Source organism: Epinephelus fuscoguttatus, linkage group LG7 (assembly GCF_011397635.1).
Source record: "Epinephelus fuscoguttatus linkage group LG7, E.fuscoguttatus.final_Chr_v1".
In the NCBI taxonomy this organism is placed as follows: Eukaryota; Metazoa; Chordata; class Actinopteri; order Perciformes; family Serranidae; genus Epinephelus; species Epinephelus fuscoguttatus.
In genome coordinates this window covers 21,997,497-22,018,866 of record NC_064758.1, presented here as the reverse complement: position 1 = coordinate 22,018,866, position 21,370 = coordinate 21,997,497, and the positions used below count along the sequence as shown (strand labels likewise).

The 21,370-nt window shown below is 41.6% G+C and overlaps 1 protein-coding gene across 1 annotated transcript in view; it reads left to right on the top strand.

Moving 5' to 3' along the window:
- The window catches only part of slc6a17 (solute carrier family 6 member 17), a 29,162-nt gene extending 12,347 nt beyond the window's left edge, over positions 1–16,815 (top strand). The window contains exons 3-12 of the mRNA XM_049581554.1: positions 125–282; positions 3,900–4,026; positions 6,011–6,192; positions 6,935–7,045; positions 9,303–9,544; positions 9,664–9,856; positions 10,190–10,382; positions 10,482–10,641; positions 11,361–11,523; positions 11,640–16,815. Of these exons, the coding sequence (XP_049437511.1) occupies positions 125–282; positions 3,900–4,026; positions 6,011–6,192; positions 6,935–7,045; positions 9,303–9,544; positions 9,664–9,856; positions 10,190–10,382; positions 10,482–10,641; positions 11,361–11,523; positions 11,640–12,002 (1,892 nt within the window). The 3' untranslated portion in view covers positions 12,003–16,815. The remainder of the gene's footprint in view (positions 1–124; positions 283–3,899; positions 4,027–6,010; positions 6,193–6,934; positions 7,046–9,302; positions 9,545–9,663; positions 9,857–10,189; positions 10,383–10,481; positions 10,642–11,360; positions 11,524–11,639) is intronic.
- The last annotated feature ends 4,555 nt before the right edge of the window (positions 16,816–21,370 follow it).

Genomic DNA, 21,370 nt, shown 5'->3' with positions numbered 1-21,370 from the left:
ACTGAACCGCTGAGTTACAATGAGCTTTTGTCCCTCACTATACATGGATTTCAAACCTACAGATAACTAAAGTAGTTACACCCTCTGCATAATCCCTCTTCCCTCTGTCACTCCTGTGTCTCAGGTGCGTACCTGGTGCCCTACTTTATTCTCCTCCTGCTTATCGGCATCCCCCTGTTCTTCCTGGAGCTGGCGGTGGGTCAGAGGATCAGGCGTGGCAGCATCGGGGTGTGGAACTATGTCTACCCACAGCTGGGAGGCATCGGGGTTTCCAGTCTGATGGTAAGTGCCAACGTGAGCTCATTAACCAGTTAACTCATCATTCTGGTTGCACTTTATGACATTGTGTGACAGAGATGTGAAGTGGGAGGGTGTGTTTGTTTCTGTCATTCAACAATGTCCCCAGTGTCGCTTTAAGAAACAGTGAGCCCAAAATTTAAATGTACCTATTTTTCCTCTTACCTGTAGTGCTTTTAAGATATCAGCTGTAGAGATGTCCGCCTTATTTTGAATATAATGGAACTAGATGGCATTTGGTTTGTGGTGCTCAAAGTGCCAAAAAAATACATCTGAAAACTCAACAGCAATATCTCTTTCCAGGAATCATGACCCGGTTACTCAAGATAATCCACAGACCTTGCTGTGAGGAGTTTCATGTAGGAACTATTCTCTTTCTACCAAACTGCACCTGCCAAACATATCACTGCGCAGAAGGAAGCATGCACATGTAATGTTACATCTTAGCTTAAGAGGACACCATTAATGTTTACATTTAGCGCTGTCACCAGCATGAGCCTCTCGTCCATGTTTCCTTCTGCACAATGATTTGGCTGGTGCTTGTAGTTTGGCAGAAAGAAAACAGTTCCTACATGAAACTCCTCACAACAAGGTCTGTGGATTATCTTGAGTAACTGGGTCATGATTCCTGGAAAGAGATATTGCTGTTGAGTTTTGCGCTTTGAGCACCACAAGCCAAGTGCCATTTAGTTTCCAAGAAGGCAGACATCTCTACAGGCAACAACTCCAACACTCGACAACTCCCACCAGAACGATCTAGACTGATAAATAGCATTACAGCTAAGAGGAGAAATGTGTATTTTTGATTTAGGGGCAAACTGTCCCTTTAACATAGAATAGTATACTGATTTTGTTAACTGGCATTCCAAAAGGAAGAGCTGAGAATTAATTTTAAATGTATCTGGTCATGAAAGAAAGTATGGGATAAACAGAAATTTTTATCTGATCATGGTGCTAAATGAAAAGCAAATGGATCCTTCATGTCCTCCTCATGGGGAACGTGTTTGTCTGTATAGACTATTGTGAAAGTCCATCCTGTAGTTAAGATATTTCAGTTAGAGCCAAAGTGGTGGACCAACCAACCAACCGACAATGCCATCTTAAGTTCTAGATATGATTTATTAATGTACAGATCGATAATAAGATGTTGTAATTAATAATTAAAACAATTTCATGGTCAGATTGTGAGCCCACATGTGAAGTGATACTGCACCAGCCCAGTCACCAGGATAAAATGTTGGCATTGTACGTTACTGCAAACCACAGATATGTTACATCTGCACATTTTGGATGTATCACATCAACATTTCCAAAGTGATGTAGTTCATGTTACATGTATATGAGCCATGTCTCTCATCAGGAGGAGGAGGGGATGACCTGACACCTCAGTGAGACGGCTGCCAAGCAGCAGACCACTGTTCAAGATCAACTAAAGTGTGTTATTTAACAAGAGTTCAGGACATGTCCATGGTTTTACAAGCCAAAACATGATGTTTTCCTTACTCTAACCCAGTGTTTTTTGTGCCTAGACCTCACCACACATTAACCACAGCATTGTCACAACATAAAATTGAAAATTCAAATGTAAAGAAGCATAAAGTTTCAACATAACCACTATGAAACATACAAATGTAACACATCTGTGGTTATTAGAAATGTATAATGCCAACATGTTTTTCTGGTGATTGGGTTGACTGCACACACCCCAAATCTATCACTGAAATATCAAACACTTAAACCTCTGTTGGCTTGAATAATTTCATTCACAGCATGAGATCATGTCAATTACAGTATAATCCAGTGGTTTTCATAGGAGAAAATGTCCAGTGGTGAAGTGGATTTTGCTGCAGGAGAAGCTTCTGTGGGCATTTTTAAACCTTTTTCCCCGTGAAATTGAAACTTCCCATTGGAATATATTTCAAGGCACATGAATTTAACTCGACCACAGCGGCTCTCTCCACTCACCTGTCTCTTTGAATGAACCTGTTTCATTAAGCTGTTTGAGCTACCTGCTGGAGGAAGGCTGATTCATTAATGACCTGCTAATATTTGATGTCTTATTATTAGTGGAAAAACCATGACACATTTTTTGCAGTCAGCCATTGAAGCTGTAAAACAATAAACGGAGCTGCAATTTCAGAGAATACACACCAACTAATTAAGCATCAATAAAGGATTAATTAACCATTTATAAACCTATTAGTGAGAATTTACGATCCTTTATATAAAATGTCATTAACAGTTGTACCACAGTTGTTGTACTCAGGATTACAGCAGGCTTTGAAGAAACACAGTGTGTATTTAAGATCATTAAAGAGGATCTATTATGCTCATTTAAGGTTCATATTTATATTTTGGGTTTCTACTAGAACATGTTTACATGCTTTAATGTTCAGAAAAAACTTTATTTTCCCTCAAGCTGTCTGTGCTGGAAGACCTGTATTCACCTTCTGAGACACTCTCTCTCTTTAAGGCCCCTTCAAAAAAAAAAATGGATAGGAGGATAGCGGGGCTTTCTACGGCGAAAAATCACTAATAAAGCTTTTAAACACACCCTGACACGTTCCAACAGAACTATGATCCAAAATTTTGGAGACATTTACAACATCAGCAACCAAGATTACATGTTTCCCTGATGTTAGCACGTAGCTTTATGTGGCAGTGTAGGCTACATAATGTAACACTTGCACTAGCGTGCCTGGGGAAGATGACCATATAAGGAAATACATCCCAAGCTAAAGTCAGCTTGTCCCAAGAGTAGTAAAATCCTTGCAAACAGAGTATTCAGAACGCGCTGAAGCCTGATGTTTTTGCTCACAGGAATTAATTTTATATATAGGTTTATCTCATTATTTGAACCTTTGGCCACGTTTAATGTGAGGATCCTACATTATATATGTGAAAGAAAATAAAGAAAGCATTTTTGTCCCGTTTAAACACCAACTCAGCGTCGTTGGTGTTGAATCTAAACTGGCAATTTTCTCACTTTCACTTGTCGACTCAGATTTGGTCATGTTATGTGCAGCGACAACAAACTTGCTGTCGAGCTCAGTCTCCTGGACTCCCCTCTGTCTGCTCGTATTACATCCCTGTGATGCTTTACAGCAAGCGGCATGCAAAGACCAGTGCAGATCACTGTCATAATCTGTCCCCATCATCTGCAGGAGTACTGACCCATCATGTACCCGTCCCATCAGCGTCATCGGCCTAAAACAGTCAGTGATCTATTGCGTCAGTCTTGCTGTTTGTCAGTCCTTCTGATAGTGATTTCATCAATCTAGTGCAAAGGAGGGGAGGGAGAGGCCTGGCCTGGGGCAGTGAGGCGTGTGGCAGCCCGGATGTGGCAGAGGGAGATTCAGCAGCTATAAATACCTTCTCATAGAGGACCCCAGCCTTGGCTGCTGAGAGCAAACAGCTTAATAATTCATCCACACTCAGACTTAAGCTGTGTGCTCAGCGTCTGTGCCCTGACTCAAGAAGAGGCATTCACCTCTACAAACTGCATGCTGTTTGTCCCTTGTGCTGATTGTGTATTTTTATGGTGACATAGTGATTGTTTCTAGGAGTGATAAGTAATGCTGTTTTCTCTCTCACCCCCTCAGGTTTGCGGCTTTGTGGGCCTCTACTATAATGTGATTATCGGCTGGAGCATCTTCTATTTCTTCCAGTCTTTTCAGTATCCACTGCCTTGGGCTGAATGCCCCATCCAGAGAAATGGAACCCAAGCCAGTGAGTGCACAACACAGCTGTAACCGAGTGCGGCAAAAGACAAGTGCCCATAGAAAAGAACTTGTTATTGTGAAGCCCTCGACGCCACATAGAGGAAAAATGAATACTGCAGAGTCCTGCAAGACACTTCCATATTCAGCAGAGTATCTCAGCAGATGCAGACACACAGGCTGCCCAGTGATACGTACGCTTGTGCTTAAAGCTGCAGGACGTGTCTTTGCATTAAATCAGCTTGCCTCGCTGTAGCTCTGCAGTCATGCAGCAGTGGCTCTGCAGGCTAACAGAAAAGTGTTTGTGCACGTCATCCTACTGTTGGCGAGACCTGCCACATAGTATGAGCTGGCCGACAGTGTCAGTAGTACCTTGAATGGCTGGCAGCTGGCAGCCTGTGGTGGAGGCACATGCAGGCTCTGGCAGAGTAAAGGGCATCAGCTTAAATAAACATTAGAGGGCAGGATGTCGACTCTGTTTATGATTATGAATGCTGTGGGAATGCTGTGGAGCTGGATTCAGTTAAGCTGTATGCAAAGATAGAAGTACAGTAAGTACATTTAGTCAAGTACAGTTATGAAGTACTTGTACTTCACATGAGGGTTAGGGTTAGGATATCTTTAATCTACTTTTTATATTAAAGATATCCTGTGGAGTTTCTGACAAGTAGAGCTATGAAGCAACATTTTAATTAGTGGGTGCTCATTTTGCTTGTCTCATGCATGACTGCATAGACTCACATCTACACACACACACCTAGGTGACACAATACATGTTGCTGTAAATGGTATCACATTATTTCACGGAGCGACAGGTGGTGGTAATGTGCACAGCAATTATGAAAGAAGATTTCAGGCTATTAAACACAGACATACAGTTTACTGTATACAGTCAAAAGTATTTTTATTAATGAATAATTTTTGTCAGTTATTGAGTCTGACAGTGCAGTGAGATGATTGCTCAATGAAACATACCAGAGTATCTTGAAGTAAGAGCAACAATAATGCTGCATTGAAAAAAGAAAAATTATGCTTGTTTTCAAGTCTTGAAAAATATTTTCTTTTAACAAAGAAAATAAAGCTTTTCCATAGAAGCGTAATGCATTCACTTGAGAAAAAAATCTGCTCTTGTTTTTCTAAATTAACAAGATAACGATAATAAGAGTAATAATAAACTTTATTCATATAGCACCTTTCATACAAATAATGCAGCACAAAGTGCTTTACAGTAAGGGCAGTATAAGCACTAGGTACTTCACATGAAAATAGACATAATGGCTATACAACAGACAAGGCAATTTAATATAAAAGGACATTTAAAACAGTTTAAAACATGGACTAACTGATTCATTAACTCACAGAGTTGTAAAACTATAAATTAAAGAACAAAACAGAGTTTCAGACCTGTATCAGGAAATTCAGAGCTAGTTAAAGGCTAAAGTGAACAGATACATGTTTAGCTTTCTTTGAAAGATATTTAGCGAGCTAGCTTCCCTGATATCCATAGGTAGATTATTGCTTTTATTCCCATTAATTCAGAGAAACTATTTCTTCCCCCTCAAGTCAATGCATAACTTAAATGCATTACTACATTACAAATTGTTGTTAGGGGGAGGTTTTTGCAAATTTGTTGTCTTGAAAAATTAAATGCTTACACACAAATGCATCAGTAATAAAATACAATGAATACAGCATTTAAAATGAACTTTTCTGCATGATGTATACCCTACTTTTAATACTTTAAAGTACATTTTGCTGCTCATACTTTTATACTCTTAGTCAAATTTTGAAAACAAGGTATTACATTGTAGTTTTGCTACTTTTAGTAAACTCAGTCCATTTTCCACCACCAGCTTTATAAATCTGAAAGATTAAATAAAAAAAATATATCTCTCGTTTCCTTAGAATCAAATCAGATATCCATCATTTATTCTGCGTATGTGCAGACTCCCCTGTTAATGCTGTTTCCCTCTCTTTCCTCTGTGCTGTTGCAGTTGTGGAGCCAGAGTGTGAGAAGAGCTCAGCCACCACCTACTTCTGGTACCGCCAGACTCTCAACATCACCAGCTCCATCGAAGACACCGGCGGCCTGAACTGGAAAATGACCCTGTCCCTGTTGGTGGCTTGGATCTTGGTCTGCCTGGCTGTCATCAAGGGCATCCAGTCCTCTGGGAAGGTACGGGGTCTCCATGGCTTCACAACAGAGGCTGAGCCTGCAAACTATAGAGATTAGCAGACTCTGTGTGAAGATGTACACAATAAATCATTTTAACAAAAGCTTTTAGAATTCTGTTTTAATCCGTGATTCCTCCATATCAGCGAGTGTTTTATTCACTTTGCTAATGCCTTTCAGTCAAAGGTGAGATGCTAAAGCCTCTCATCAGCACTAGTCTATTTTTGGATCTCATCTATATTATGGAGGAGACACATGCAACATTAATAAGCTTAAACTGAACCAAGCAAAGACCGGTTCAGGATGCAGATGGAAAATGCTTCGTTTGGCAACAACTGCAACAACATCCTGTAATCTCGATCCAGAGAGTGACTCATGCACCACAGCCCAACATCCAGCCCACATTTTCAATAGGAAAATACACGGATCGCCAAGGTCTGACACGGTTTTTTAAACACTAAACGTAGTAATCCAATTATCATCGTCAGTACTGCAATGATTCCCCGAAATGCTGTAGGAAGGATTTTTGACTCATCTCTCCAAACCTCAAGGAGTCCTCTCCACATTTGGTAAGATTTCACAGATTCTGTGCCAAGCAAACACAAAGCAGTTTTGGGATTGATTCATTGTGTGTGTGTGTATGGTTACAGTTTGGTCCTCGTTCATGTGTGAGGCCTCAGAGAAGCGTGTCCATGGCAACACTGGGTAATGGACCTGACTTTCTTTCTCTCTCTGTCTCTCTAAGGTGATGTACTTCAGCTCTCTCTTCCCGTATGTGGTGCTCTTCTGTTTCCTGGTGCGAGGTCTGATGCTGAAGGGAGCGGTGGACGGCATCGCTCACATGTTCACCCCTAAGGTGAGAGATAAACAACAAATAAGCAGTAGGTTTTGGAGATATGTTTACAGTAGCCTAATAATAATACGTATGTAGTACTTTGCTGTGGTTGTCCACAGTGTAATTGTGGCGTGCTGGAGCGGGAAATGTAGTCTTAAAGGGGAACACCACCTAAATTAAGAATTCCAGTATTTTAATTCCATGGCCCGAGCAGACCAGAGAAGTAAGTCTCAAATGTTTGATGTCATAGGGAATAAAATCTGGACCTGTTCCATGGACAATGAACGGGGCCCTGACTTTGTGTTGTCTTTATTACCAAGTGAGCTTTTTTCTATGATAGTGTTCACGTTCTGAAACAGAAAATGTTCCCATATACTCTGAACATTCCCCACTGGGTGATTTCACTGTCATCTGTAACATCTTTAACAATTCATTGTTTATGGAGCATCCAGACTTTATAACCTAGTTCTAGCACCCTAGTTTCTGGATTTGAGAAAGAGTTGTTCATGTTTACTGATATTTTTAGTCTGTCTTAGACCATAGGAATAATATGTATGAATTTTGAAAATGGGCATACTTCCCTTTTAAACTGGCTGTTGTCTTGGCCTTGATCACTCATTCACTGACTGTTTGCCAGACACGTATGTAACATCAGTGACACTTTGTATATGCAGACTGCTCAGCTGTGGTTGATGGTTTTAGCTGTTTTACCACCAAGGCCACTCATACAAGAATATCATTAATATTCACATTGAGTTGTGTGTTGAGGTGATGTCTCCCTCTAGTGGTGAATATATATGATTACAAAGGAATATGGCGTCATATCATATTGTCAAAACAAATGCAATTACCATATTATTTGCTCCACAAATTAATTAATGAAATGTGAATTAGTTTGTGGATATCACATGTGAGTGCAGTATATTACAATAGGAGTACTGTTACTGTTGCATTATGTCTTAATAAAGGAGCTGTATGCAACAGAGAACATGAATGTAGCAGCACACAACTACTTGCTATGTATAGATATAGTGGAGTATATGGCACCCTGAGCAGAGAATTAAGTCACACTCTGTCTGTGTGTGTGTACTGTGTAATTTCTCGGTGGTAGCTGTGGTAGACATGTTGGTGCATTTAAGGTCCCTGTGTGTGTATCCCACAGGCCAGCTAATTGCCGCCGCTCTGCACTGCGCTCATATGGTATCTTATACCAGTATCCTTACCCGTGGTGGCAGAACAATGTCATGATGCCAACCCTCCAGTTTCCCTTGGCATTAAAACCCTAGCTCTGTCAGCATGGTTGCCTATGGCCCCAATCACACAGAAAGCGTTTTGCAGGTTACAAAATGGGAGGCGTGCTGCACTGCCTTTTTTTTCCCCCCACTAAATGCCACTAGTGGAAAAAAAAACCACTTGCTGCACCTTTTATTGATGCCAGGCAACCACAGACTAACCTCCCTTTTCTTAACTTCCCGTGTAATCAATCTGCCATTTATTTATTTATTGTAGTTATTTGACAGTAATTAGTAGCTAGTTACTAAAATGTTGAGGCAGAGGGTACTTGCTGAAGCTCTGGTTGAGGGTGAGAGGCTGTCAGCAAATAGTTTGTTGGACACAGGGAAACAGAGATCTGTGTGGGTACAAGAGACGCTAATAAAGAGGGTGGATAATGGGGAGTACCACCAGTTGGTCCAGGAGCTTCACCTCCATGATGCACGTTACCAGGCATATTTTAGGATGGCTTGAGGGCAATTTGACAACCTGCTGTCTATCGTCAGGCCGTATAACTCTGGGTATCCAGCAACTACTTCCACTAGTATCTCCTCCATTGTTTACCAACTGTCAACTTGTTGTCGTGACTACTACATAAGACCCGTCGCCTCTCAAATCATCCGATTGGACAATGGGGAAAAAGATGATGAAAAAAGAGATGACGTGGGGCGCTTTTCTGCTTTGAGTTGAAGTTTGTAGAATTGTTTGTAGAAGTCACACTTGCAGTTGCCACAGACTAACATGTGGGTCTGTTAGTAATAATACATAGTGCATGGCCACGTGTTCAAACAATTTGTTATATCAGGCCAGCTGTAAATAATTGGTGTAGTTTGAGTATTTCTCTCAGGGTGATATACAGGAGCCTCAATCAAGAGTTAATGGAAGCCGACTATGTAGCTTATACAGTACTGTCAGGAAGCTACATGAGGGGAGAACATCAGTGTTCAAGGTCTTTTAAGATGATAAATGACAAAAAATATGACATTTTCCCCTCTCTTCTCTCCAGCTGGAAAAGATGTTGGAGCCACAGGTGTGGAGAGAAGCAGCCACGCAGGTCTTCTTCGCTCTCGGTCTGGGCTTTGGAGGCGTCATCGCTTTCTCCAGCTACAACAAGCGAGACAACAACTGCCACTTTGATGCAGCGCTCGTCTCCATTATCAACTTTGTTACCTCCATCCTTGCCACTTTAGTTGTGTTTGCTGTTCTGGGGTTCAAGGCGAACGTCATGAACGAGAAGTGTGTTGTCGAGTGAGTGTGTCGTCCTGTAACAAATACTACCCAATCAATCTGTCTTTGTCAAGCTGATTTTACTGTGACCTTTACTCACTAACACGTCTTTCTCCTCCATATATACTGTTTGTGTGCAGGAATGCAGAGAAGATTCTGGGCTTTCTAAACACAGGTGTGCTGAGCAAAGAGCTCATCCCTCCTCACATCAACTTCTCCCACCTGTCCGCCCAGGACTACGCAGACATGTACGGCATCATTAAGGCGGTGAAGGAGGACGCCTTCGACCAGCTGGGTCTGGATGCCTGTGTGCTGGAGGACGAACTCAACAAGGTCAGAAAGAGAGAATTTACGAGCTGAAATGAGAATGTGATTGTTCTGAGTATTTCTGAATAAATGTGTTAAGCTATCAAGATGTGTTTAAGTGATGATACAAAATAGAAGTCTCACTATATAAAAAAATAACGGTGTGGGGAGGGGTAAAAATACCATAATACCAAAAGTGTCTCTGGATGAGCACATCACCTTAAATGGGTGCACTATAATTAATGAACCCAGAAATGGAAGTTTAGTGGGTCATCTTCCACTCAGGAGCACTAATTTTATCCAGCACATTAGCCATCATTAGCCACCTTTGACGTCCACCTCGATCTCTCCGTCCTCCAGGCGGTTCAGGGCACTGGCCTGGCATTCATCGCCTTCACGGAGGCAATGACACATTTCCCCGCCAGTCCCTTCTGGTCGGTCATGTTCTTCTTCATGCTGATCAACTTGGGTCTGGGAAGCATGATCGGCACGATGACTGGCATCACCACACCCATCCTGGATGCTTTCAAGATCCGCAAAGAGATCCTGTGTGGTGAGCTGACCGTCTTAATATTGCCTATCAGACTATCTTGTACTAGGTGAAGTTAAAGTATTTGTGGTACTCAGATGATGTTTCTCCTCCCCTTCTCAGTGGTCTGCTGTATCATAGCCTTCCTGTTAGGCCTGCTGTTTGTGCAGCGCTCGGGGAACTACTTTGTCACAATGTTTGATGACTACTCAGCTGGTTTGCCTCTCACTGTGGTGGTGATCCTGGAGAACGTCTCTGTCGCCTGGATCTACGGCACTAAGAGGTAACTCATCTGAAAATTGAAGCCATATTTGAATAGAATTAATTGTAAGGCAGCATGTGGACAGTGTGTCAGATCAGTTTGGGAAAAGAGCGCTGTGGTCTGTTTCAAAACCAAATACATAATTAAAACTACTTCCTTCTAGCAATCCCACAGCTCAGTGCTTCACATTTTATAGATTCATACATGTCCAAAATCTCAACTTACTTCTAACTACTGAGCATCTGTACATGAACAGTAGTAGTAAGTGAGCAGACACAGCCGGGACAGATAACAACAAACAATGGAGCTTTTTCACAGCAGACGTACTGCACAGGTGTAGTTAGTAATGATGGGTGAAATCCAGGGCTGCATTCTGCCCCGACAAAATGTAGCAAAATGTGTATTGACACGGGAACTGTGGTGCATTGAACACCCTGCTGTGTTGCTCAAGTGCACTGCCTTTTATACTGTGAGGTACATTGCCAAAGCAAGTGTGAAATAAAAACAAGAATTGTACACAAGCACAGACCTAATACTACTGAGACAAGAACGTAGTACAAGTGCACACTTTTTCAAGGAAACATGTCGTTTTGTTTTTTAAACCGTGGCAAAATGATGCACACCATTTTTAGATTGAACATGCCTCAGGACTCTGGTGTGGTGCATGCTTGCTCATTTGCCAACTGGGACACGTCAATGAAACTCCTTCCCACTCTTTCTTCTTTCCATCCATCTCGCAGGTTTATGCAGGACCTGGAGGACATGCTTGGTTTCAGGCCGTACTCTTTCTATTACTACATGTGGAGGTACGTGTCGCCGGCCATCCTGCTGGTGCTCATTGTCGCCACTGTCATCGAGATGGCCGTCAGTCCTGCAGGATACAACGCCTGGGTGGAGGCTGAGGTCAGTGCTGCTCTAGTTCATGTGAGAAAGAAAGAAAGAAAGAAAGAAAGAAAGAAAGGAGATATCCTTCTTTGTTTTTTTCTTCACCTCTTTTCTCTGCACTCTTTGTTTCCCAGGGCGCAGAGAGCTTCCACAGCTACCCTCCCTGGGCTTTAGCCATGGCTTACTCCCTCATTGTAGTGGCCATGCTGCCTTTACCCTTCGTCTTCATCGCCCGCCACTTCAACCTGATCTCAGACGGCTCCAATAAGCTGTCCGTCTCCTACCGTAAAGGCATGATGAAGGACATTTCTAACCTGGAAGAGCAGGACGAGCAGCGTTTCATCCTCAGCAAGAACCCCAGCGAGGCTCCTTCCCCAATGCCCGCCCACCGCGCATACCTGGGCCCCGGTGGCGCCCACGAGATGACCAACACCAACTACGGCACCAGCACCAAGACGGGCTACCAGAACATCGGCTCGCCTGAATCTGAGCTATGATCACTGAGCTCATAGATCCTCCCGTCCGTTATATCCCGGCCCTGCTTGGTGAGAGGGAGACAGAGGAAGAAAGGGAGGAACAGAGGAGGTCAAGGAGAGGAAATCTACTGCCAGTCGTTGCAGCGTTCATCACACCTTAACCCCCAGAGCTGAGTCACTCTATCCCCCCTTTTCTGCCCCTACGCTCCTCGCATACGGTTCTTCCCTTCTTCCCTGCTGTAGGATCCGTGCTGCCAATCCCAGCCGTAATAAAGGGATCATGGGAATATGAGTCCCACCAGATATGTCGACCTTTTCCATGTGTCAGCCTATTACAAGGGCAGAGAAAGGAATGAAACTTAGAAAGGTCCACTGAGGGCTTAGATACAGGCTTTGTTTATGATAAGCTCTGGCTGAGGTTAAGGTGTGTGCAAGGCTGAAATGCTTTACTGAATCGTGTGTTTACCAGTTTGGAGAAGGTTCTTTTTGAGACGGCTGGATGTTCCTAGATCTCTGAGATCATCATCTCATTCTGGTTCAGTTGTGGAGGATTGTTATGTGTGGGGACAGGATGGAAGGAGAGTCAGATAAAAAAAACATATTTTCATGATCTGTATCACTGTATGAGAACATTTCTCATCTAGAAAAACAAAATGATTAGAAATGCATCCATAACAGTATGTACCAAGTGATTCTGATAGTGTAAACAGTGTTACAAGCACACAAACACATCTTTATTGTGCCTATCATGCGTCAGCAATAATAACCAGTCAAAGTAGGGTCCTTGTAAACTGTGGTTCTCCTTCTATCCCTACTTTCCCCACTGATGTAGAATACTGTACATACGTGTTGTGCAATCGTCTGAGATGTCACCGTAAATCGTGTATATACACCACAGTAGTGCAAAAACGAGGGGAAACTTTTTCTGCCTCTTCATTCCTTCTCCATGAACACGAAGAACAGACACCCGCTACCATTTTAGAGCATCTCTGAGCCTTAACACAGAGCAGCACTTTTTCTTTTAAACAACCTTTCTCCTCGACAAACGAGGCTCTGGAGCTGCTGCCAGGAGCACTGCACACATCGTCTCTGCGCTGTTCCAGTCCCAGCTGGTCTAGACAAAGCTTTTCCATTTGAATCAATCATTTTAATCAAGCGTTTCCATTTTAATCAACGCCTTAGAAGGACAGGGGTGGCGGTGCACCAGCACAGATAAGCGGAGCGGTTTCACGCTCATCTGTGTGTGTGTGTGTGTGTGTGTTAGAGAGGCACACCAGGAAGGAATTGGAAAATGTGAGTTTTGTCTGTGTGTACGTGCAGATGTGCATGTGTGCGAGCATCAGTGTGCCGTCTGCCGCTGAATGAGAGCCGCCGTTGACCCTGCCTCTTAAAAATAGAGCTGCGTTACCCAGGGGAAGCCGTGGCAACACATCATAGATACAGATCCTCTTGTGATGTGGAGGAGGAAGAGGAGAGCGGACACCTTGCTTTGTCTGCTCCACCTGCACGGCTGATTGTTCAGCAGTACGCAGATGAGACATTTTACTGTCGACGTCTTACAAGAATATATATCTCTGATGTTGTCACAGTGCATTGAGTAAGAGGTTTACTGCCATGCCACGCTGTGGATTTATCATACGTCATCACTAAGAGGAAGATGTTTGGGTTTAATTGTTGTACATTCCTCAAATTGTGCGCACTATGGGCATCATTTCATAAGCACTACGATTTACACTTTGATGTCTTTTTGTGAACTAAGGTGTGAAAACTTACAGCCTTTTTTTATGTATAATCTTGTATGACAATGTATGTTTAGAGGTATAATGTGGAAAATGTGCAGTGACATAAATGTTTGGAATAAGTGGTAATACACAGATTTCACCACTGGGTGTCTCTGCCGGCCAGCGGAGGAGCCAGTGACTCTCTCTGTCTCATGGCCCCTCCCTGAGACAACACCAATACTTGAGACTGAACAGATGTAGTGAGAAGCACAGTCAGTCACATTGTTTGGTGCCTGAACAGCATCTCTGTTGTCTGTTCGCCTTATGCTTTAGTCAGTTTGTTTTCTCGATCATGTGGTGCGTCAATGTAGAGTTTGGACCAATGTCTCGTCTCATTCTCTTGAGCACTTTAATTAGGTAGAGACCCTGGAGTTATTTAAGTTCAGGCTTGACAAAAGCTTTGTGATCAATCACAGGAATGCTGTCACAGAATATGTATTGGTTAGCAATATTTATACAGGAAGAGATGGAGGGCTCAGAGGCACAAAACACACATGTATCACAAGCCACTTTGTCAAAAACATCCAGTTTCTTGTGCATTTGTTCAGCTGATCTTTAAAATGTAAGCATTTTAACAAGTTTTAATGTTTCATCTTAGGACGTCAAAACCATGTTGACGTGAATTTTACTCTGCTATCGCACCAGTGTTGACTCATGCTTCCATGCCATTAGCTGGCCCTGCTAGGTCCTCCCTACTTTACATAATATAAGTGCTAACCCACACTATTACACTGTTGTCACATGGGGTCATATGATGTCTTATATCTGCTCAGGTTTCAGGCTACAGTACCTAGTGCTTAGTAGTGCCTACAGTAGCTGGGAGATATTGCTTGGTGTATACGTTATATACTGAAGTGATGAATCATATAATTCCCTGCTGATCTACCAGAAAAACTGATTTTATATCATATCATATTTCCCTCCTGTATTTCATAGATTTGTATGTTCTTTAAGATTATGTTGTCACTTGGGCTGGGTATCGTTTAAAGAAATTATGGTACCAGTACCCTTAAATTGATACCAATACCAAGAGTTTTTTTTTCTACTTCATTCGATACCCATCATGTGAATGGAAGCATTTCATTATGTAAAACGCCACCAGACATCACAGGCGTGGAGTATAGCCATGCTTTCAAACATCATATTGGCATCTCAGCACACTGAACTGCCAGCTCCATCAAATACACAACCAAACCACAGACCATATGGGTCGTAGCTAATTGATCAATCACACATTTTATTAAAAGCCAGCAAATCCATACAAATAGTCATTTTTTCTGTCTGGGTACAAACAGGATCAAATGCAAATATCATTTCACTGGAGAAGTTTCAATACTGCTTGGTTTGTTTCAGTCAATTACGAATAGATATTGAGTACTGACACCCAGTCCAGATGTCATATACTGTTTTTGTAATAATAATAAAAGGGTTAAAGTGGAGAAAGTCTGCATTACAGGGGAGTGAAGTGCAGTCATAAATCACTATGAGAATGTAAACCTCTATAAAAACAAAACACTAGAGGAACAAAGGGATCTTTCCACTCTCGTCTCCCCATAAATCACAGTGAAATGGTCTCTCTTTAATGTGAGTGTGTTGTTACAAGATGTTACAGATGAACATGTAAACACTCCACAGTCAGATTATGACCTGTTCAATCGCTAACATCTAGCAGGACTACTGTGATAACATGCACAAGGAACCAAATGTTTTTGGCCAATCGGCTTGCGACACAGGTAGCACATAACCGTAAGTGAAGGCACTCACCTGTCCTCACCTGCAGCTTTGAGAGTTAAAGCACATTAATGGAAGCACAGGAAAGTGAGCACAAAGGAGTTTCATGTCTTAGTGAGAAAGCACCAGTCAGTGAGTTAAACATAGAGTCAGTGTGGGTAAACTGGATGATGAAACTTGTAGATTATGTTAGTTATGGTCTGATTCCTGCATCCTGAGAGGGGTCACTGGCGGTTAAGTCTTCACACTGAAATGCACTGCCATTGTCACAAGAGGTGCACCGTTAGTGTGTGCTGTAGCTACAGACTGATCTGCACAGTGAATACGTGACAAATGTCAGAGGTGGCAAACCTGAGCTGATACTGGTGTGGAGGAGAGAGCACAATCAAAACACAATGTTTATATAGTCTTTTGGAAACAGCATCTTCATGTTTAAACCTCTGGTTTGTTTCAATATATGATGCACAGTTTTGCCAAGGAGTTCTCACGTCTCCACTCCAGGCACAGCAGGTCTTTGCCTCTAACATTTAAAAACACTGTGCACAGTGGTAAAATCACCAGCCATCTCGTATTGGTTCTAATTTGATCAGTAGCAAGGTGTTAGCATTTAGCACTGATATATCTTATTTAAAAAAAACAACAAAATAAACTCCAGGGTCTCTTTGTCTCGTCCATGTGTCGGCTGTGTTGCATTATGTACTTTGAAGCAACTTGTAGAGGTTAACTCAGTTGATTTACTGTGATTAACTCGACAAAAATAGAGTAATAGTGTATTTATTTAGCTGTGCAAATAGTCTTTATGTGACCAAACCCATAGTTATATTTATAGTATTTAAGACGATGTATTTAACCTGTACATATCGATGTACATTCTGATAAATTCACACTGAGTATCTATAGTAAGAGTGACAGGGTGTATACTTGAGCTGTAAATAATAATTGTATATTTTGAGATATTTTTTGATTTTTGTACTGTAGGTAATGTTACTTTGGTGTCTGTTGGTTTCTGGTGTTAGTGTGTGGTTGTTCTCAATCAAAATAGCTGAGTGACTGTGAATGTGAGTGTGCGAGAGAGACAGAAAGGGAGTGTGTGTGTGTTTATGGGTGTGTGTGTAAAGTAAGAGTATATGTAGATTTTTGGTGTTTAAATGTGTGTTGTTTTTTTCTCCTCTCTCAGTGTTGTGTGCTGCTGATCTAATCCAGTAGATAAAATCCTGTTGTTACAGTGAACTGGGACCACTGGTGTAAGCAATCTGTCCTCTGTGTTTCTCACTGGAACTGCGGCGGCTTCCAGCACAAAACTGACAACACAATCAGAAGGAAATGCTCGACTATAACGATGAGACAGAAACTTAAGTTTTTTTGAAGTGATAAACTGTACAAATATGATGGAGCCAACAGGAAATTAAAATAAACACTTTTATGAAAGAGGCGGCGTTGTTTGTCTCATTTATTATGATTTATGTCAATGGTCAAATGAGAAGATTTATCAGGACAAAGTTTGGTTTGTGCCGATGTGACTCAACATTAGGGACGAAATGGTTACCAGTTTCACTATAAACCGTGGTAAACTTCCTAATGATTAAAATTACTGTGTCAGTTTTTAATTATCATTCAAACCATATATGTTTACTGCACTTTGAAAAGCTCACAGTAAATTCTGTCCAGCATCAACCGAAGTCAGCAACATGGTGCCATCTTTAATGTTCATGCACATTTGATATGGTTTTCATATGTTTACGTAAGGAATTGGCTTTGTTATTTTACTAATATTAATGCAAACAAAAGGGACATAGTGCTACTGATGTAATTTGTGGTTTTCAATATAAAACTATGTAAAATTATTTCAGTGTGTGTATCAGCAGTTTTTGAACTCATCAGCCCATTTTTATAATACTGCGATAATACTGATAACCGTGATTATTTTGGCCACTATAACTGTGACATGAAATTTCATCTCTATTAAACATATACATTAAGTATGTGATCCGTATGGTTTCAGTCAACACTCGACACTGTCTCATGAGGGAAAATTATATTGGTCTGAATGCATAAGCTCTGGACATGGGATATTGATTTCTTTCAACTAATTCAAATCTCAATGTGGAATATTTGGCAATACAACAAATGCTGTTTGGTAAAACCACTGCATTCCTTTAATTACTGACTGAACGTGTTTCATGCCTGCCAGTGGATAGTTAGTCTGTGGTCTGTAAGTAAAGAGGGGGTATGACAGTGGTGACAGAAGTACTCAGACTTTTTACTTATGTAAAAATATTAATACCATAATGTCGAAATATTACACGTAAAAATCATGCATTCGAAGTCTTACTTAAGTAAAAGTACTAAAGTATTAGCTGAAAGCACCAAAAGTAAAATTAATCAGCATGCAGAGTGGCACAATTCAGAATAATCTATACAGTATCATATTATTGTATTATCATTATTGATGCACTAATGTGTTCATAACTTTAAAGGAATATTTCACCCAAAAAATAACCATTTGTATAATAATTAGTCATGTTGTGGTACCTTGAATTTATGAAGAAAACTTTGCTTTTCTCTCATGTCTTCACGGACAATAGTACTGTTTCATAGACTGATTTGGAACCAGGGTTAACATCAGCAATATAAAAACACCCTTAAACTCTCATACAACTCATGCAGTCTAATCACAGTCTCATTTATCCAGTTGTACACTCAGTGCAGTAATCAATAAATCAATATGTTTGCCATTTTCCGTAGAGGCGCGGCTTACTCTAATAATACATCATGAGTTATTAGTTGGCTTGAATGTAAGTAAATAAATGTAAGTGCAGTAAGAAGTACAGCACTGGCTTATAAAATGTCAGTGAGAAGAAGTATAAAGTAGCATAAAATGGAAATACTCAAGAAAAATACAAGTCCCTCAAAATGAAGTGGAGTACTTGAGTAAATGTACTTAGTTACTCTCCACCACTGCTATGTTACAAAATGACTGTCAAAGAAAAACAGCACACTTTCAAATGCATTCCTGTGCAGCAGTTTTGGTGCTTGCTATATCAGTGATGGAAGAGGTACTTTTTTTATTAACATGAAATTAACAGGGTGCCCGTATAAATGTTTATTAGCCCACTCTTGATAATGAAGTACTAATCAACGATTGCTATATTGGCATTCAATAACCAGGGAGGAAATTTTGTTAATAGCACTGACAGCCTTTATGTCTGGAGCACTTCACTCATCCAGCTTCTTTTTAACATCTTCCCACAACTAAATAGCCTAAATTGCTCGTCTCTGGCTCCGCTGCGGCAGACACTTGGGCGGAAATGGACGCAGTTTGGTCTGGTAGCCCACAGTGGTTTGCACCATGTCCAGTTTAGCCTACCAAACCGCCATGAGCTAAAGTGTGCAGAGCTGTGCAGCACAGATCCGAGCTCTAATAGCACTGACACAAATGGGCCTTCTGCAACAACAGTGAGTAGGGCCCTTAAAAATTGTTGCGAAGAATATGGCTTCCTAGATGTCTGGAGATATAAACACCCAAGGGATCGAGATTATACATTCTGCTCCCACCCTCACTCCACGTTCTCCAGGATTGATTATTTTTTTATGCCTAGTAATGAATCATTTAGGGCAGTAGATGGTCAAATTCACAATATAACCCTGTCTGATCATGCACCCGTGTCAGTGGTTTGGGATGTGGGCAAGGCGGCCACTTCTGTTATATGGAGAGTAAATACCTCCCTGTTGGTGTAATGGGTTTGGTTTGGACCCAATAGCAGCACAAAGACAGGCAGGTATCGTTGGTAACAAACTTTATTAGCACACGTCGAGGAAACAATGGCAGTAGGCAAAACAGTCTGTCTTCTGGCCGCTGGCCTTTAACAGTCTCTAGTGGGGATTGGAGGTTAGGCTCAGCCGAACCAAACCAGGACACTGGTGAGTAATGTCCGTAAAGCTCAGTCTTGTACTCACTCAGTGAAGGAATAATCAGAGTCACAGAACTGCAGGAAGCCACAGAGGAAACGGGAGTAACACTCACTCTGTAGAGCTGAATCAGGTAATCACCGGATAGCCAAGGGAGCAGACAGGCAGAATCCAGAAAGGGACAGGCAAGGATCGTGGTCGGGGACGGAAGGCTGAGGTGATTTCCAGGAGATCGGTGAGGCAGGATAATCGGAGGCAAGCAGGGTTGAAACCGGGAGATCAGGCAGAGAAACGCTGGAGAGTCTGGTGCAAGCATCGAGAACAATCTGGCAATGAATGAGCGTGGAGCAGGGGCTTAAATGCAGCCAGAGCAGAGCAGAGAGCACAGGTGAGAGGAGTTGGCTTGATGAGAGGGGTGTGTCTGATTGGCAGATTGAAGCAGGCAGGTGCAGAGTGGTGAGGCTGAGATGAACTGTGACAGTTGGGGATACCGGCATTCCAGGCTTCTCTAAGAGACGAGTTTACCTCTTATCTGAAATTTAATGATTAAGACGATGTGTCACCAATCATACTCTGGGAAGCGGCCAAGGCTGTGTTACGGGGAAAGATAATCCAATTAGCTTCAACTTTTAAAAAGGCTAGGGCAGCTAAACGTATAGAACTGGAAAATAAGGTAGATGACCTTGAAAAACAACATGAAGAAAATACGTCGGCTGAAAATCTGAATAAATTGAAAAAGGCCAAACAGGAACTCGATGACCCCCTGACGGAAAAAATTGAAAGAAATTTAAGGTTCTTGAAACAAAAATATTATGAGCATGGAAGGAGAGCTAGCCACCTACTAGCATCTTAGTTGAGAAAACAATGCAGCCTTACAACAGTAAACAAAATTAAAAGTAACAAATCAGACAAACCATTCCTACATAATCCAAATGAAATTTCAGAAGCCTTTGCGGCATTCTACAAAGACTTATACTCAGATGAAGACAAAGGAAGTGACCCAGCAATAATTGACAACTACTTAAAATCCATTAAATTTCCTATAATAGATCCTACTTCAGCTGAGTTCATTGACAGACCGATAACTAAAGAAGAAATTGAGAAGGCGATTAAAAACCTTAGAAACAACAAGAGTCCCGGTATAGATGGATTCACCAGTGAATTTTATAAGAACTACATAGATCTCATCATCCCAATCTTGGAGAGTGCATACTCCAGTGCTCTTGAAAAAGGTGAGCTGCTGTTGACCTGGAAGGAGGCGATCATTTCGGTGATACCCAAAGAGCATAAAAATCCCACAGACAGTGCCTCTTACAGGCCGATTGCACTCTTAAATACAGACTGTAAATTGCTGACGTCTATACTAGCTAAACGAGTTGAATCGGTCATCACTACTGTAATACACCCGGACCAGACGGGCTTTATAGTCGGCCGGCATTTGCCAGATAACGTTTGCAAACTACTTAATATTATGGAGCATAGTAATAACTATCCCCTACATGGTTTTAGCGGTTGACGCGGAAAAAGCATTTGACTGCGTATCCTGGCCGTTTTTACTTAAAACCTTGAATAAATTTGGATTTGACCCAAACTTTATTAGATGGATCCAACTACTATGTACTGCTCCTCGGAGTATGGTCAGAGGCAACGGACATATATCTCAAGCTTCTAAACTAGGTAGAGGGACACACCAAGGGTGTCCACTATCACCACTCCTTTTTGCGTTAAGCATTGAGCCACTGGCACAGATGATACGAGAAAAGGTAAATATTAAAGGTATAGAAATTGGCAACAAAATTCATAAAATCTCACTCTATGCGGATGACGCTTTTGTTTATTTATCAGACCCCCTAAATTCAGTTCCAAAGCTGATGGACTGCTTTGCCAAATTTGGAACCCTCTCAGGATATGAAGTCAATGTTAATAAGACAGAAGCCTTGGCCCTGAACTCACTTATTACACACCAGA